Source organism: Oryzias latipes, chromosome 16 (assembly GCF_002234675.1).
Source record: "Oryzias latipes chromosome 16, ASM223467v1".
Classification (NCBI taxonomy): domain Eukaryota; kingdom Metazoa; phylum Chordata; class Actinopteri; order Beloniformes; family Adrianichthyidae; genus Oryzias; species Oryzias latipes.
The window spans coordinates 24,187,851-24,207,054 of NC_019874.2; the positions used below are offsets into that span (position 1 = coordinate 24,187,851).

The window sequence follows — 19,204 nt, forward strand, 5'->3', positions numbered from 1 at the left end:
TTCTTCATAGATGGAGGACATTTTTATACATTTTTTTTACCCTCTCTACTTCGACTACATGCATAGAGTCACAGATTTATCTTCGGAAACTGTTAAATATCAATCTATTTTTCTTTTTTAAATCACAAAATTTATAAGTTTGGCAACAGAAGCAAATTTGTAGTTTGTGGCAAGACAGTATATTTTTGGAATCGTCAAATAGTTGAATAAGTGGGGGTTAAAGATAAAATGATTCAAATTTTCTTTCTTTAAATATGTCCTCATTTTCACATTCATCATTTTACATACATAGATTAGCACCAGGAATTACTTTTGTCCTTCAATTTATGGAAAATGCACTCATTAATACTTTACTTTACTATAATATGAATGGACTATTTGATAGCTGATTTTCAGCACCTTGACAGGAGTTCTTGAAATTTTTACAATCTGGAAATCTTCTCTGTGGTCGGTTTCTCCAGCTGCAATGAGGTTACACAGAGATTATCAGTTAAAACAAACATCTCTGCTGGGTTTTCATGTCCTGAGCTCTCCTTTAGAGAGATGCTTGACAAGATGTCTTGTCAAGATGTCCAGATACATAAAGTAGTTTCTTTAGATGCAGCAGATGTTGTAGCTGCAGGTGTAAATGAGGTTCTCATTTCTATACCATTTTGCAGATGGTTTTACACACAGCAACTGTCAGATTAGGCTTGAATTGGCAGGAATGTATTAATTACTTTTTGCAGGCCATTATTATAAAAGCAACTAATGACCTCATGACAAAAGCAGATGAGCTACAATTCATGGGAAAATGTGCTTTTCTTCTCTTTGTAAAGTGAGCAATAATACCAGGAAGGCACCATATTGGGCACATGGACTCTGTCAGGAAGGTGGCAGGCCTGTGCCACGTGCAGTTTATACAAGTATTAGCTAGTCACTCACAGGATTTTCCATCTAAAAAGATGAACTAGGTCTGCAATGTTCATCATAGGAACATTTTAAATCTCTCCAGGAAATCACATTGTATGTTTTCTAAAGACCATAAAAATACTTTTTTAGCTCCTACAAACAAACAAGAATGTTGTCTCTCAGAAACCTTTAATTTTTAAAGCTCTTCCATCTTCTCTACCTGTATTAATGTCACCTGTTTGGACTGGTTACCTGTATAAAAGACACCTGTCCACACCCTTAAACAACTAGACTGCAACCTCTCCACCATGACCAAGACTAAAGAGCTGTCGAAGGATACCAGGGACATGATCGTAGACCTGAACAAAACTGGAACCAATCTGCAATAATCAAGTATATAGCTTGGTGACAAAAGATCCCCTGTTGGAGCAATTATTAGAATTTTAAGGCCACATACAAGATCTCACCTGGTGGGAAACAAATGATCTTGAGAACGATGAGGAAACAGCCCAGAACTACACGGAGAATCAGGTCAAAGACCTGCAAGAGCTGGGAACACACTATGTCTTTATAGATTTAAATCCTACAAAGCTCTGAAGGTCCTCCTGCAACATGTCCAGACCCGTCGGAAATTCTCCAGAGACCATCTGGATGATCCAGAGGAGGATTGGGAGAATGTCATGGCAAAAACCTTTTTCTATCTTAACCATGATTTTTAAAGGGCTATGTGGTGTGCTGATTTGTGTGCAGAAATTGTTTAAACTAGGTTCAAAGTGGCTGAGAGAAACAATGTGATTTCTTTCTGAATGTGTTCATTTTTACTTTGAAAGAGATAGCTGTAGTCATCATAGGTGAATGGCCCAATATCTGCACATTAAATGAGGACACTGATCGCTAAAAGAAGCTCTTTCTTGAAGCTGCATATCCGTTGATAGGGAAAAGACCAGTAATGATACAGATCCATGAAGTTCTCAGAGCACAAAGACACAATTCTTACAGAAAATGGTAACATATCACAGAAAATATTTGGCAATAATGAGGCTTTGCCTTAAGAGCAAACATTCCCTTTATGCTCCTCCCTCTGCATTAACTGATTTTGTGCAGATCCGAGCATTCTCAATCACGCTTGTTTTTTTCTGTTCTTGATTGGAAGTAGTTATGTCCAAGAGAACAAAGTAAAAATGGTTGAGTGAGCCACAGGACACAGTTGTTAGTGGATTTGTAAATCTGATGAAAAAGACTAAATCTAGCAGACAGTTTTTAGCCAGCAGTTTGTTTCCCAGGCCATTCCTAGAAACATTTTTGAGGCGTGTAACACCTGAAGGGTCCATGAAGTGGGTGTGTTTGATGACTCGAATGGCTGAATAAAGCAAGTCTTACTCAGGAGAAAGTGAACTCCCACAGGACCTCTTTTTTTTCAGTGCTGCTAATATTTGAAAACAGATATCCTTTACGAGCCCGTTTTTGCTGTACAGCTGTTGGAGTCGGAGGACAACTGTGACAGCAAGATAGCGTTGGCTTTTCCCACCTCATTACACATTGACTGCGGGTCTTGCCAAGGCAGACAGGAGTCTGTTTTGGCTTGCTGGAGAATTTACGAGCAGCATCGATGCAGGAAAGAGAGGGGAGGGAATTATTGCATTTGCCCCTCTCTGATAGTCTCGGGTGGAAGGGTAGAGAATCCTCCCATTTGTATTTGTGTCCCTTGCGATTATAGCGGTGCATGTGTGAAGCTTTGTGCTGTCCTGGTTTGTATCATTTTCATCATGTCATAGCTTTGGATTATTGCTCTATAAGGATAAACATGCAGTTTAAAGACCCACTCCGATGAAAATGGTGTTTTTAACATGTCTTTGTAGCATTTTTCTCATGATAGAGGACATTTTAGGGAAATTAAGCATTTCTGATCATTTCTTTTGTTCAAATTCTTTTGTTCGAATTGTAAATCAGGAGAGACGAAAAAAATGTTGTTTAGAAAAGAACGTAGAAAAAATGCTGGGCGGGCAACAAACTTCCTGCCCTATTCTGCAAAAGGGGAGGGGAAAGAGGGGGCGGGGTTGGTCTGTACTGTACATGGGTGGGTCTTAGAAAATCATCAATGTAATTAAAAAGGCATAAATAAATGGTAATGGATGCTTATGGCATTTGAAGTCACTGTGAAAACACCCTGAGCACTAACTCCTAAAATAGGATTCAAGTGAATCATTTAGAAAAGATGAAAATGTCGGTTTGCTCGGCTGACAGAAAGAGAAGGGCAACAACATTAGTCGATTTCTGGCAATAACTGCTAGAATACTAGGGGTGTAGGAAAAAAAATGATTCGGCGATATATTGCGATATTTTATTGGGTGGTATTTGTATCTATTTAAAATGCTGTCACGACGATATTTAACTATTTATGAGCGTCCTTCAGCATCTGATGCTTGTTTTCCACTTAGCCACGGATCCTCAGTCAAAATGGCATCGACAAAGCAGGCCAAAGTTCAGCGGAACCTCACAGCAACAGATTCTAATGAAGCGACCTGATGAACAAGAGGGGTGTGTACAATGCTCTGAAAAAAGGCCAACGTCATGGCGATGAGTGGTTAACTTCTGCGTGTGAGAAAGCGGAGCTGCAACTGCAGCGCAGACTGTCATGTAAGTAAAGCATCTTAGCCACATTAAAGCGTTGTTCTTCACCCTGTCATGCAGCCTCATCACACTTTAATGTTTCTGGAAAGAATTGGTGTTTTATATTTTTTCCTTTATTTTTGAAGCACCGTTCAGGCTCCTAAACTGTACTGGAGAAGCTACATTTAGAAATGTTTGAAAGAAACATACTTAATTATACTTTTAGAACCTCACTGGTTAAGGCACATTCATTCATTTTTTTTCCCTTAACTTACTGAAAAATATTGTGTTGTGGAAGTCAGACAACTTTAACTGTTCCCTTTAAGAACAAATATATTTTAGGTTACCATAAAATAAAAGCACTATGAATTTGCTTGGGTAAAAGCAACTTGTATTTGAGATACAGTTGCAGTGCTCAACACAGTAATTATTAAATAAACAGAATTTTACAATGTTATTACAATAAAAGGCATATTAAATTAATTAAAACTCCGGTTGGAGTTTTTTCTAACTCATACTCTTAAAAAGAATAAAAAAAGAAAATGTGTTCGGATACAATATCATGAAATGCATCGTATCGTGGGAGACGTATTGGGATATTGTATCACCAGACTCTTGCCGATACACACCCCTATGGAATATTAAAGGGTGCTCCCTTTCAAATTAGATCTGTAATGTACTTCCTGGAAACAAAATGTAATCAAAAGATGAGTCAGATTTACTTCCATTTGTTCTTTTGTTGAGAAATTTCTTGAGTTTCTAGCAAAACCAAGTCACTGAGAAACAGGTTTCACAGAAAGTAAGACGTGTGTGCGCGGATGTTTTTCAGTCCTTATAATTAAGTTAAGGTCCAAAAATGACACAACTGCAATCTTAAATGCACAAAGTTGTACAGATCTCCTTTATCAGTAGTTGAAAATATTTAACAATTAAAATTAAAGCAAACAGTAAGAATCAGTAATCATAATTAAGGTCAACAATAACTACACTCAAAATAAAACGAATTTTTTTGTACTGAAACACCTGAGGGAAGAAAATGAAGAGAACCCAAAACAACAATCACTGAACTTGTAGAAAACAAACTAAAGGATAAAAGACAAAAGAAGACGAGCTCATAAAGGTGTCACTCACATCGTCTGTATGTACAGTACAACACATTCACCCCTCAACTGTGCAGAAGAGCATCAGTGGATAGAAATGCTCACGTCAGCAGGCTTATGACTGCGCATGTGAAGGCAAGTTGAAGCTGAAAAGCTACAACATAAACTCATTTGGAGATGGATAGCAGACGGGTTTTTTTTTTATGCTTGCTATACAGTGACAGGACTGAGATGACTCCATTTAGATGTGAAAAGTTGAGATGACAGTTCTGCCGAAAATAAATTACTCGAGCACAGAGTGCAAACACAAACAAGCATATTTTTTAATAATGGTCCCTGGATGCATAAGACACAGCTGCTTTTCTGACATCTCTGACCTTTAAAAAATTCATTCAAACGTGTTTCAGTAAGAAACATGACATCAAAATTAGTTTAGAGGTGGATTTGAGGGTCACACTTCATGTTTGTCTGTACATTAATCAATATTAATTCCCTATTGAGATTCCAAAAACAGGTACTGAATATGCAAAGAAACCTTTGGTTAAAGTGTGTTCACAAAGGGGAAAAAAAATCCAAACTGCAATGTTGAGATTTTAGGGAATAAATTGCCGCCGCCGTCTGGCAAAAGAGAAAAACCAAGGAGGAAAAAAGAATACTTTCTCTTTCTAACGTTGTAGCTAATATTTCAAAGCCCCCTCGCACACTTTGGATCTGTAAGTTATGCAGTTTCCTCACAGAGGAAAGAAGGAAAGGAAAAAAGATATATCTTCATGAAAATCATGTTTGTCTTGATTGTCCACAAAAGAGAAGGGCCAGCAGGAAGTACCCCCCAGCAAAAAAAAAAAAAAAGGTTATACAATCACAGCGCAAAATCACAACATCCTTTACTGGAAAGGAATTACAAGTCAGTAAATCTCCTTAAAAGATGGAACCTGCTCTGAATTGGCGATAGCAGTTTCTGTGTGTACACAGGAGCTGTGCTCAAGTATTTGTCTAAGTTGTTGGTTTATAATCAGTTTTACTCAGACACCATCTTCTCCTGTGTTGTGTCGTCCAGCAGGCAGCTCTTGCGGATGATGGGCAGCGGATGAGCTTCTGTGTTGAAGACCCAGTCCTCCAGGGAGAGCAGGTCATCATCAGAGAAGAGCAGGTACAAATACCTTGGGAAGGGGGGGATAAAAAAGTGTGTGTTTATCTCACCACTCAAGTTTATATTGCAAATATACAGCAAGATGTATGTTGGGATAAATATTGGTCAGACCTAAAAGGAAGATAGATGTGTAGTCATCCTTGTTACAAAAAGTAAAAAAATAAAATTGACATTACATTTGACCTAACCCCTTTTCAGAAATGCATCTTTGTTCATCCAATGCAAATAGAATTTTTTTTTTTATTGTAAATAAATTACAATTTATCATACTCTTTTGAACAAATTTACTCATATTTGTAAACTGTAAATTACTTAAATTTATATTTGTGCTCAATCAAATAAGATGAATAATAATAATAAACATAATAATAATAATAATAATGGATTGGATTTTTCTGCGCTTTTCCAGACGCTCAAAGTGCTTACAATGTGTCCATTATTCATTCACTCCTGATTCATACTTCACATGTGATGGTAAGCTACTGTAGCCACTGCTGCCCTGGGGCAGACTGACAGAGGCGTGGCTGCCAGTGTGCACCTATGACCCCTCTGATCATCACTGAGACATTCATACGCATACACACACCAGTGGAGCCACACTGGAGGCAGGGAGGGTGAAATGTCTTGTCCAAGGACACAACGACAGTTGACTGGGGGGAGCGGGGATCGAACCACCGACCCTTTGATCATTGGCCGATCTGCTCAGCTGCCCAAACCACTGCCGCCCCATTACTGCCCAAATCTTCACTGTTTTAAATAAGTGCAGCAGCTAAGCAAAACAACACATTTTTTTATGTTACTCTTCTTAAATTACAATGTATGCTTTTTCTTTGACAGTAGCTATAAGATGTGAAAAAAAATATTTAGTGTTTTTAATTTGTTCTATACCCTTATGACTGATCTAGATGACAGGATTATGTTAATCCGATTTTCTAATGAAAACTCATTGTAAAACGCTTTCCTTTTGTTTCCTTTGTGTTTGGGGGATTGAAGTGAAGACTATCTATATATCACCTTTCCTGCAGGGTGAGCATGACTGTGCTGGTGTGTGTAGTGTACTTTAATGGTAGTTATGAGAATATTTAAAGATAGGCTTCATGTATAGGCAAGTCTGTTGATTTCAAAGATAATGGACCCTTAATGTGTAAATTAAATTTTATACACAAAGACGGTGGAAACATCTAAAGATACTTTTTGAAAAAAAAGTAAAAATGCAGGCTCCACACTTTCCTTTTTTTTTTTTTTTTTTTTTTTTTTTTTTTTTTTTTTAACTTGTCCTGTCCAACAGCTAGGCAGACAGATGAGAGCTGAGGGCCTCTTGGGTTGGACATATTTTACTTTAACAAGAGGGGTTATTAATCTTCAGACAAACCAAAGGTATGTCTGAATAAACCCCTTTTGTAATTGAGGCCAAACTTTATTAATTTCAAACATGTCTGAAAATCTTTGGTGTTGGACCGGACGGAAAAGGAAAGAGGGGAAGAAGAGAGAGGGACGTTAGAGAGAGGGGGGGTAGGGGGTGATAATAGGAGGGGAAGGGGGATAAGACCATGAAGCAGCATAAAGCAGCAAGTTTACTGGTTGTTAATCATTATGGTAAGGTTCAAATGTAAAAAAAAACAAAACAAAAAAAGGGCGGGGCCTGTCCACACACACACTCAAAAGTTATAAACACACCTGTTAGTTGCAAAAATGTCCACCTGTCGACATGTACACAAAACAGATAGTGTTCACACGCATACTTATGCCTTAAAACCAACTAGTGTGAAATATTTCAGTCATTCAGTCTGTTGAGCTAACACCTGTGCTCAGGTGAGTGTTTATGTTCTTCTAAAATGGATGGTGGAACGTGAAAAGAAGGAGGGAGAGTGCCCAGCCATCCCCACCCCAAGACCCCCACCGCACCAGCAGCGGCAGCCGGAATCCCCCCAACGCCACACAGGAACCGGCAGGGAACAACAACAAAGCAGACAAAGGCTCCACACTTTCCTAATAACCTTATTCATTAAGGATTATACTAAAACTATGACGAAGGTGTAGGATAGAGTATTTAGTCTGTTAGTGCATGCATGCAAATGCATTGTGGTTGTTACAGATGCTAAAATTATTACAACTAACTTCTGAGCTTTTGACACAAGTAACTCAACTGATGCCTGATTTTATTTCCAGCCTTAAAAAAAATGCAAGCATAGTTGCATCAGGGTGAGTTTGCATTCCATTTAGAAATAAACATGAAAAGAGTTTAGCAGAATACAAAATAATCCCAGTATTTCTTGACGTTTATTTAATTTTAATTAGCTGACAGTAAAAAAGGGCTTTCCTTTTGCATCTGTGCTCCATTCAAAAGAAATAACTAAAAAGAGTTGTATAAATATTATTTATGATTTTTTATTAAATGGGAGACCTGGAAAACAACTGCTTGTAGGCCACTAGATTGTCTTTTTGTATAGATGAAAGACACAATTAAATAGTTAACACAAAGTCAGACAGCCTCAAAGGTCATTTCTACAACCAATTAAAAACAAAACAAGTCTTTTTGCTTTCCTGACAGCAGAAGATATTTTAAACTAAGCCCCAAGTTAAAAAGAAATAGGCATTATCATGTTTTTTTGTTTAATTAGTGAAGAAGCTTTAAATTTAGCTTCTTGGTAAAAAAAAAAAAATGCATTATTTGTTTTTTTCCAGCCTTTAAGTGAGATCCCGAAGTTAAAATGCACAGCGATCTAAATCAATGAGACCACAAGGAAGCAGCCAAGAACCAAAAAGTGTTGTACCTTAGTTTACATTAAGACATTAAAAGGATGTGAAGTCAATGATCACAGTTGTCATAATTTCTGTGTACATTTCTTAAAAAAACGTAAGGAGACATAGCGTTGCCAGATCTGTTGAGTTAAGCCAGCCGTTATAAATCCTGCATTTACTGTTGAGGGCAAAGAATCTCACCATGAGATTTATGTTTTGATGCAGATTTGCTCTGACAACAAGAGCCTCATACTTTGAATTAAAATCCTGCAGTTCAACAGTTTCATTTGGAATTATGTTAAATTGCTACAGCAGAACAAATCAACACGTACATGTTTGGCTCTTTGTGTGTCTGCAAACATGCCACCTCGTTCTGCTCTGTCTGTCACACCGTCTTCAGCGCTCTACAGTCTCTTTAATAAATGAGAGGATAGCTGTTCTATTTTTTGATGGAGCTGCCAACTTGCATCATTTTAAGAGCCATTCATTCTAAATATTTTCTTGATCCTGACCCCAGCGAAGACTCAGAAAGTCATCTGTCATGCTGTGATGTTTTTCACATCTTTGCTATATCTGACTTATCAGACGTTGGAGTCTGGTTTTAGTTGAGAGGAATCTCTTCATATTTCAAGAGGCACCTTAGTTTTAGTGAAGCAGAATATGTAGTGAATAAAATGTTTTATAAAGTATTTGCAATTGGTTAACCCCCTGCATTGTATGCCCAAATTTCCAATAAAACTGAAGCGCTTGGCTCCTATCATAGTACCTTTTACAGGCAAATGGTGTTCTATTTCAAATGGAGTCTGTTTCATTATCAGCACAAGTGTGCTCTGTAGGCAATAGGTAGAGATGAATCCTCAGAGTTCAGTATTGCGATGATGATTTGTGTATGCAAATGCAGTTTCTCTCGGCAGCGAAGAAGTAAAGGAAATGGAACTTACTTGAGTGTCTCTGAGAGGAAAAAGCTCTGCTGCATGTTATCGTGGCTGACCGTCATGCTGTAAACATCACGGATCCCAGAGAAACCAGACTCTACTCTGCAATATCGCTCCAGTGCCTGACAGGAAAGAGAGAAAACACATTTGAAAGGAGGATAAAAATCAAAACCACTTCTGCATTAACTCTGCAAATACATTTTTAACTAATGACTTAATCACAACTGTTCTTACAGATGGGACGGGCTGTGTGTGGGGCATGCAGGTGGCCCGCACAAAATCTCAAGATTGTAGACAACTTGGTGCAAGGTTGGGCAACTCCAGGCCTCGAGGACTGGGGTGTCTGCACAATTTCAAGATATCCTTACTTCCAACAGATTACCTGGTTCAGGTGAGTCCAGCCAATTAGAACATGCCAGATCAGGGTATGTTGGAAAACATTTAGAAATGCGGTCCTCAAGGCTTGGAGTCGCTATTCCTGGCTTAGAGCAAAGATGTTCATGCACATTTTTTCCTACGGACATGTTGTCTGCAACAGGTCATAGCGAATACTTAAACAGCACAAAAGGGTGTGTAAGGGTGACGCAGCTGAGACGCAGGAGTCTGGTACAGTTTCTTTTCCTTTTTTCAACCCACCAGAAGATTTCGCAGAAGAGGCATATTAGTACTTCTCAAGTGATAAGTGTGAGCCCGTCCTTGAAGCCTGACTGTTAGAAATGAAGAACTTAGACAATGAGAGGGTAGTTTGTCTGGGCATCTTACAGGCACTTGAGTATTACGTGCGTGCTGCATTTGTGTGCGGTCAGTGAGGGGCCAGTGCACCTATTTTACCAACAACTCGAAAGTGGCATATAGGGACACCTTACGACAACATCACCCGGTATTTCATAAATATGTAGACCCAACAATGTTCACATTTCATAATGTTCCTTAAGGTGGTCGCACAAGGAAACAGCAAGAGACGCCTTCGCTTCCTTTAAGATGTAGTCTACGAAGCTCCCCGGACAACTCAAAAAACCCCAGCACCAGTTCAGGTCAAATCCCCTTCCGAGTGCGCGTGACTAAGGCACAAGGCCTTTTGGAATAGAAAGAACCCTTTTGCAAAGCAACTGTCCACAATTAAATGAAATAACGTATCAAGCAGCAGCTCAGTTGAAGTGAATGAGGATTGGCTGAACTACCCGAGCAGATTAGCTCATTATTACCCCGGTAACAAAGAGCCGGGGTTATACACGCAAATTAACAAAGATCTCGACATGTTAATGCTTGACATTCCTGTGCAAAACTGTTGTGCACTGCCTCCAACATTTGTGCCTGATAATTACAAGGCTGTCAAACTCATCAGCTGATCTCTCTTCTGCTAAATGAATGTTAATTCTTTCATGTCAGCTCTATAGTTTCCCAGAGTTAAAGTCCTATCTATCGCCACATTAATAATGGTGATCCCTGCATAGCCATCGTCACCTCCTGCTACTGGGGCTCCTCGATCTGCCAGCTAATGTATAGGGGCACACAATGTTAGGGAAGGTGACTGAGGGTAATAGAGGGTGTAAAAGGAGCTTGACATAATAGGTGAGTACAACCCAGAAAATGGGATTCAGGTCACCAATAAGACACAGCAGTCGGGGCACAAAATTACATCGTACAGTAACTCCAGCATAAACGGCACGCAAAATTATTCATCCGCTGCAGCAACCAAAGGTATATTTTACAGCGATCTGTGGTTCAGGGAAAGGAGAAGCATAAAACACATGCAGCTGCTTTGGAAGGATGAGATATCTTTTAGATGAATTTAAAATGAAGATCATAATGAGGGGCAGCAATGTAGTAACTTATTCTGAAAGATCTACCTCTGAAGAAAAAAGGCTTATTCACTGTCATTTGTTAAAAAAAATCAAAACACATCGAACCCATGATTCAATAGCTTTGACTGGAACTGAACTTAAAAAAATAACATTTTCTTGTAAAAACTCTGATAATTGAAATGACTTTTGCTCACAATTTCACCTAATTTTAATAAGGTGGATTTTTCATAAAACTTATATCCTTCTTTCTTTGCAGTCATTTTGTTGCTTTTGTTGCTGGATAATTTTCATGCTTCATGAGCCATTTAGCAAACGAAGTCCTTGAACAGACGGCCTCACACTAGAGAAAATGAATCTAATTCGAATCTGCTTTAATATTAAACATTTCAGAATTAAATAATGGAAATAGGTAAAAGGATAGAGAAATAAATTTTGTAAAGGAACTTTTAAATTTTAGATGGCACTAGTGGGCGAAAAAAAGGATATCTAAAACTTTTTAAAGTGATGCAATGATTTTTGCATCTGGGATATCAACAGTATTTTAAAAAGCATCACCACCAAGTGCTTTGACAAACTAGCAGGTTTGTTTGCAAACTAAAAACTTTACAAATAATTGGATAAAAACATTCATTATACTTTCTTCCGAATATAAATGTGTGAAACAGACAGCAAAGCAGTTTCTTGATGCCATTTCTACCGAATGTCATGCTGTCTTAAACTTCTATTAAAGCAACACTGGAATTTTTTCAGTAAAAATATGGTTTTGTGTTTATATGATAAATACCTATTGTTTTTATTGATTCATTAGGGCATGTTATGTATGGGAAATTAGGTTTCTGAACTGTCATGTGTAATTTTCTAAAGTGCAAAGCCTGCTTTTACTTTTTCAATTGACCTATGATGCATATATTACTATAGGGACAACTGTACTTGAAAACAGCCTTTGTATCCGCCTACAGATTCTTTATGATTTGATCAGAAAAAAATAACAGTTTTTCTTTGGTAAGTCATAAACAACATTTATGTCCAGACTTTGTAGAAAGTTGCTGAAGTGACTCAAAAAGATAAAGTTACGTAAACAAACAAAATCTTCAGGTCTTATAGTCCCACTCTGACAAATCCTTTGCTATATTGTAAAAGCATTAACAGTCTTTAATTAGCATTACGCTGTTTTAGCCAAAACTAAAAAACTTTGATTTTTAAGGACATAGTTTCTGCAGAGCGGCAGTAGTTCATTAAAAATTCACCTATGACTTGTGGACGGGATCGTTGACGCGGAGCAACCCCACCCCATCTTCCCATTACCAACAACTGAGAGCTCTCTGTTCAAGCCCCTTACACCCCCAAACTAACAATACTGGTGCAACAAAAATGGCAAGCAATATTGGAGCTATCCATCCGTGCAGTTTTGAGCCAGATGCGGCAAGAAAAACATAGGGGTTTCAAACTCCAGGCCTCGAGGGCAGATGTCTTAGATGTTTTCCAACCAACTGGTCACTAAAGTGTCTTATTGGCTAAACACCTGAACCAGGTGATCAGCAGGCGATTAGGCTGGAATTCTGGAAAACCAGCAGGAGGCTGGCTGGCCCTCGAGGCCGTCAGGAGTTTGACACCCCTGACATACTATGCATGGATCTAGTCATCTACAACTGGATGCATCACAATGGTGCAGAGCAGGGAGCTAGTGGTCCACCCATCATATTTTCTACGCCACAAAAACAGATGTGAACAGATTAATCTAGCGCTTTCCCTTTAGTTATCCAGTTGTAAACAGCACCAATGTACTCTAGCATATTGCGAGTTCTCCTGCCAAAAGCAAAAAGAAATATGGGACTAGAATGCTCTATATACGGTAAATTCATTGGTAATTCCATGTGGAGGCCTGTTTTACCTTCAGGCTTCTCATCTTACATTCAGGTCAGTAATTCCAGTAATGATCCTGGTGTTAATAAACTCACCTCCACAGCCTCCCAGCCCCACTCTCTGTACTTGGGGTCATGGGTCAGTCTCCACATGTACATGTAGCTCTCGATGACTTCTGGTCGTAGAATGTAATATCTGTCACTCAGTCTGTTGGCTGTGGCTTCAGCTCCGCTGTCAAACCTGAATGCTTCAGGCCCCAGTTTGGTGTCTGAAAAGCAGTCAAAGAAACAAGTATAAAATTGTGTTGTATTTTAGAAATATAGAACCCCCAGAATCGTCAACCTTGCTCTTAAATCACTGATATAATTTCAGCTTTTAAGTGGGTTTGGGTGTTAATAAACTTCACTCAGATCCTGTCAGATGTACTTTCTGTCCTGATTTATTTTTAATACTCATAAACATCAAGGTTCATGAACAAAAAAAAAAAACAAATTGTAAAAAGTTTTTATTGCTCTTGTCTATAATTTTTCACCCTCCTTTTGGGGTTATTGGTAAGAAATCCAGTTTAAAGCAGGTAGCTGATGTCCCAGACAGCAGGGCTTCTGTGTGAGCTCACTCATTTCAGGGTGAATTCAGCACTGTAGGAAAGATCAAAGCAATAAAGGCTTCATCATTTCCCACAAATCCATACATTTCATTATTTATCCAATGTTTCCCAATGGACTTTTTTTTTCAAACCATGATAGCTGCAAATAAAGCCAGCTTGAAAACACATTATTCTGCCTTAAACTACAGATGCTCACAAATGGGAAAGAGGAGGAAAGTGAGTTTCTGATGGGATGCGTGCTCCGAAAACAACTAGTACTTGCAGAAAAAGCCATAAAAAAACAGATTTTTTTGTTTCAAATGTGAAGTGCTTCTGTAATGTCATGGCTTTGCATCGATTCCAAAGAAATCAACATTTTTTATTTTATTTTACCTTATCAGTACACAAATAAAGAACTACTCCATGGATACACTGATTGGAAGGATGATTGGGGGACTGGAATGTGGAACCGACAACCTCAGATCCTGAAATAGATCCTGTACATTTTAACAGGATGGTACAAGAAAAACCTCTTATTCTGGTCCTTCAATCTGTACTTAATCAGGTTTAACTTTAAGTGTCTTAACCCTGCAAAGCAAACTACATTACGGACAGGACATTTTTTAATAGCATTAAGATATTTTTTTAAAGCCTTTGATCAAATCCACACAAAAAAATATTGCAGTATCATTTTTTTGAATGACATGTATCAAATATGATACGTTGGGTGATTTGGTTAGTTTTTGATCACAACAATGTTAGTTTTAAAATATTGAAGGTCATTACAGATCAAAACATTTCATTGTTGTTATTGTTAATAATATTAAAACAGCAATTCATTTAGCTGAGATGCTATTACTAAAGCTTACAAATGATATGAATATCGATTCTAAAATTGGGCGGAGCTACTGGGGAACAAGGGGGCAAGCTGCCCCCCGCTTGCCCCCTTGCTTCCTCATTGAAATAAGCAAGGAAATCCCTTCCAAATATTTATGGTCCTGACTGTTTATTTATACATATATATAAAACCTGCAAACACATGGTTTGGGAAAACACTAAATATATTCCATCACTGTCATCTTAATAAGCCTGGTAAAATTGATACTATATACCCGACATACTCATCTATCACAGAGTTGCTGAATGAAAAATACTCCCTTAAGGGAGGTCTACCTACTCTGAATACATAAAAACATGCCAGACTGAATCTTTGACTTTCCTTCTCCAGTTGTTCTCACTGCACTACCTTATGCTTGTTTTGAACCAATTCCTTCCTTGTTATTTAATATTTCGGTGTCCTTGCCATAGCTGATAAAATACGTGCATTGCTTTTCAAAGTGCCGCCTAAGGATTTTATTTACATACTTTGTTTTGTGGGAAAATAAGAACAGGGGCTTAATGAGCCATAAGTCATCATAAAACGGGCTACATTATCATGTTATCCACTCGAGGCTCATGCAGGCTAATTGTGCATGTCTAAATCTCATCAAAATCAAAGAGGTGTAGAGGAAATTACCTTTTAAATGCAGATAATACATCTTTGTAAATCCTGAGTTTTGGTTTGAAATACACATTTTCAGAAACCAAGCTTTTACACATCAAGCTTACAAGATAATCAATTCTTCCTTTTGAATTCTTTTAAGCATTTTTTAAAGCTTAGTTAAGATATTAAAGTTCAGATTTTTTTTTAGAAAAGTCTTAATGATAAATATTTGGTGTGCAAACTCCAATGCAAAAGGTTATACATAAAATAAAGAAATGAAAGTACTGTTTGATCTGAACTCTCCATAGCCTAATGCACACAAATCTCACTTCTGTCTTGCAATCAGCTAATTCAAGAGCTGCTAAGCTTCAGGCAGGCCCTGCAAGAGGAACCTGATGGAAGATGATGAAAGAGAAAACTGGAGAAGCTTTTTGTGGTTGCAGATCAAAGTATTCAAAGTGTTAAGACAGAAGCTTCTACGAGACGACGAGTCCTTGCACGCAGCAAATAGTGTGGGCAAAGTAACTTGACATGAGAAGAGTTCACTGAGAGCCAGAACCCCCATGCCAAAAAAAGTGAACAAATTGTTAAAGGATGAGAGCCGACTTGATTATCAAGACTCCGTCTCAAACATTTTCTATAGTGTTAACTAGGGAAGACACAATTCTTGGTTTGAAACCTAACTATATGATAAGATCACAGGGAAAGAGATTTGTTGCATGTCTACAATATGTTTATGTTGAAAATGTCAAAGATCCACACTAGAAAAACAGGTGCCCTGGAAACTAGTCAGAAATTCTTCAATTTTCTTTACATTTCTATAAATAGGCTACCTCTGCCAATGAGGTAATAGAAATTGTCCTACCACAAATGATTATTTTAAAAATAATTTTAATCTTTAAAACATTCTTTAAACTAAGAATGTTTTTCTAAAGAAAATTAAAAAGATCATTTTTCTTGCAAGAAAGAAAATAAGACATTTCTTCTTGAAACAAGGATAATTTCACTTTCCTGAGATTCTGTTTTTGTTTAGGATGGATTTATTGTGTTTTTTTTAAATACTTTTCTTTACACCAGGCTTAGTATAAACCAACTGACAGGATTTTCTTCATTGTTGCACCATGGTCCTGGTGAATACTTGATTCTGATTGGCTGCTGGGTGTGGATTAAAAAGTGATTATCCACTGTGATAATACAAGCCTAAAAAAGAAGATGCGTTCACAGCTTAAATATTCTATATCACTATATCGCTGGCTTCTTTAAAACAAACTTTTGCTTCATCATCTAGACAAAAACACAAAGTATTCTCTTTGAATTTGAAGTGATTGTTTATTCTACAATACTCTGTGGGAATCTGGCGCTCACCTGATCGAGTGTAGCTCTCATGACACGTGTGGGTTATCTCAGCAGCAAGGTCGAGGTAGTGTTGCCTCTTTTCTGGTTCACCATCATCAGCTCCAATGCCAATCATGCCACCAGAGAAGCAGGCCAGGTGGCCCATTTTGTGGTCCAAAATCCCTCCCCTCCACTCAGCCACATAGGTGAGACCACCGGGGGATTTTTGCACCAGGTTAGCCTCGATTGCCTAAAGGGGAAGCAAGCCATGGAAATTTGAACCTTTTGTCTGTAGAGTCTGGTACTTTAAAGCAAAACTAGCTGAGTCAAACCATGATTCTAGCTTGAAATGATGATCACTACAAGTATAATATCCACAAGGCCAGATATAAGCAAAATACAAAATGTTTAGGAATGGTGGGAACATTTTCTGAACAAAGTTGAATTTACTTATGTGGCATTTATAAAACGTATTTAAGTTTTTACTGTTTCTTTATTTTTACTTTAGAGTACTAATTTATATCCGCTGTCCAAAAGAAAGACATAATGAAAAAAGAAGTTAAAAAAGTACAACTCCTATCATTGAAAACCAACACAGCAGTTTTCACACTTTAGTACAGATGAAAAAAAATCCACCTTAAATCTACATTTAAATTTAACAAATGTATTTATAAATTGGTAATTTTTGCTCACTATATACAACCTTTCATCCTAAAAGATATACTCTTTAAAACTGTATGAACAGATCAGATTTGTTATATTTATTTATCATTTTTCTCAATTTTGTCCTGATAAATTAAAACTTTTCTTTTTTGGTGCCCTTTTATGTTAAGTTAGTGGTTAGAGCTGGTAACCTCTACTCTCTGCTTATTTGTTTTTTTTTTTACTTTGGAATGAATACAGAAATATTGCAAAGTTTAATGATTAATGTGCAAAAAAGTAAATATTGTCACCAAAAAAGTGATTTTCCTAAAGGTTTAAAGAGTAATTATTCAGTAATTAGCCGTTGTTAGTGCTAATCATCCTAATTCATAGGTGTAAAATGTGTTTTTTTCTATTTCAATATTGTGTTTTAATTAGTGGTTTATCTGATGACAAGAGTGTCCTTGGCTGTTAAAAAAAACAGGACACAGGAGGGATGGAGAATTATTAATTAGTGTTTTTTTTACCTTTGGTTTCACCCTCTGATGTCACCAGATAACATTTCAGCAGTAGCAGCTTTAATGAATTATGCTTTATAAACATTATCATACAACTGACTATGTGCAAACAATATCTATTTCAGGACAGTTTTTGTCTAAAAAACAATTAAATTGTCCCATGTCAGATTATTCACGATTTACAGATTATTGTTTACATTTACATTGAATACAAAGTGGTTTGCTCATTTAGTTCATCAAATATTAATGCGACAGACTGTAATCTCTAGTGAATTCCAGTGGATTACAGTTTATCTAAGTGAACTATGCCTTTAAGGGAACATTAAGTGTTTCCAATAAAGATAAGGATTTCCATACCTGCAGTGCGCTGTAGTACATGTCCTTTGCTTCTTCATCCGTTTTGTCTGACATTAGATATGATTTAATCAGATATTCATAGAAACTATCCCCAAGGCCCCCGATGGAAACATGATCTAAAGAGGGAAATCAAAGGCAAACCAAGTATTTGAGCATGATCTTACAGACGCACACACAGACACAGACACACACCTTCTTTAAGGATTCAGCTCTTAAAAATGCAATATTCAGTCTTTATGAACAGGTGATCACATTGGTAATTATGGGCATTATTACATGCCAGATTAACAGTCCTTTTTGAAGTATTTTCAATTTAAAAAAATATGTATACTGTATTTTTTCTAAGGCATGATTAGAAATTTTAAGTTATGTTAACAATCATTTTATACATTTTTTTAACATAAAGCAAAGATTTTTTCAAATGGGTGGGTTTAAGCCTTTAACTGCATATAACAGATAGGTAGAGCACATTTAGAAAACATATTGTCAAAAAGATTATGTGTAATACTCTCAAAGGCAAAAAGTAGCAGAGAAACTTTTTTTTAATGATTTTGTCTGGATTGTGTTGTTAAAGGTTAAGCCTGCATTTATACTTACTAATATGGACACAGTTTTTTTGTTAAGAACTGCTGCCTTTGTACTCAAGATTAGTGGGGTTTTTGTTACTGCCAGCATCCTCTCATCACTTAATTTTCTTCTTACCTCTTTTCAGGTAAATTGGAATGATTAAGTTTCCTGAAGTAATTAAATTCACTGTCATTTCAGCAAGTGTTGAAGCTATTGCTCATGTTTGAGCCTGATATTGAAAACAAAATTATTTTTAAGCTCCAAGTTTAGTTTTATAATGCAAAAGTGTGTTTCAGTGCTCATTGTTCACTAACCAATAAAAAAAACAAAGCACAATGGTAACTTGTATCTTTTAAACTGCTAGAATACGTGTGTCTTTCTCAGAAATGGAAATCTTCATCATTCACAGATGACTTTTATTTATTTTAATATCTTTTCGTATAATTTTCCTATGTCCAGAATGCTACTTACGCTGAACCCAGTTGCCACTGACTGGACTGAGGAAGTTGGGATACAGACCATGAGGTTTCTCTATTTTGTTCAGCAGCTTTCTAATGTTCATCACCTGCAACGATGTGACAACTGGTTAAAATGCAGATTCACACAGAAAAGTTTTGTCA

The 19,204-nt window shown here is 37.2% G+C and overlaps 1 protein-coding gene across 1 annotated transcript in view; it reads right to left on the minus strand.

The window, feature by feature from the left end:
* Positions 1-4,374: 4,374 nt before the first annotated feature.
* man1c1 (mannosidase alpha class 1C member 1) overlaps positions 4,375-19,204 on the minus strand; it is a 187,778-nt gene continuing 172,948 nt past the window's right edge. Inside the window, exons 7-12 of the mRNA XM_004078309.4 lie at positions 19,056-19,149; positions 18,018-18,133; positions 16,531-16,750; positions 13,192-13,364; positions 9,435-9,550; positions 4,375-5,761 (exon numbers count right to left, since the gene is read on the minus strand). Of these exons, the coding sequence (XP_004078357.1) occupies positions 5,620-5,761; positions 9,435-9,550; positions 13,192-13,364; positions 16,531-16,750; positions 18,018-18,133; positions 19,056-19,149 (861 nt within the window). The 3' untranslated portion in view covers positions 4,375-5,619. The remainder of the gene's footprint in view (positions 5,762-9,434; positions 9,551-13,191; positions 13,365-16,530; positions 16,751-18,017; positions 18,134-19,055; positions 19,150-19,204) is intronic.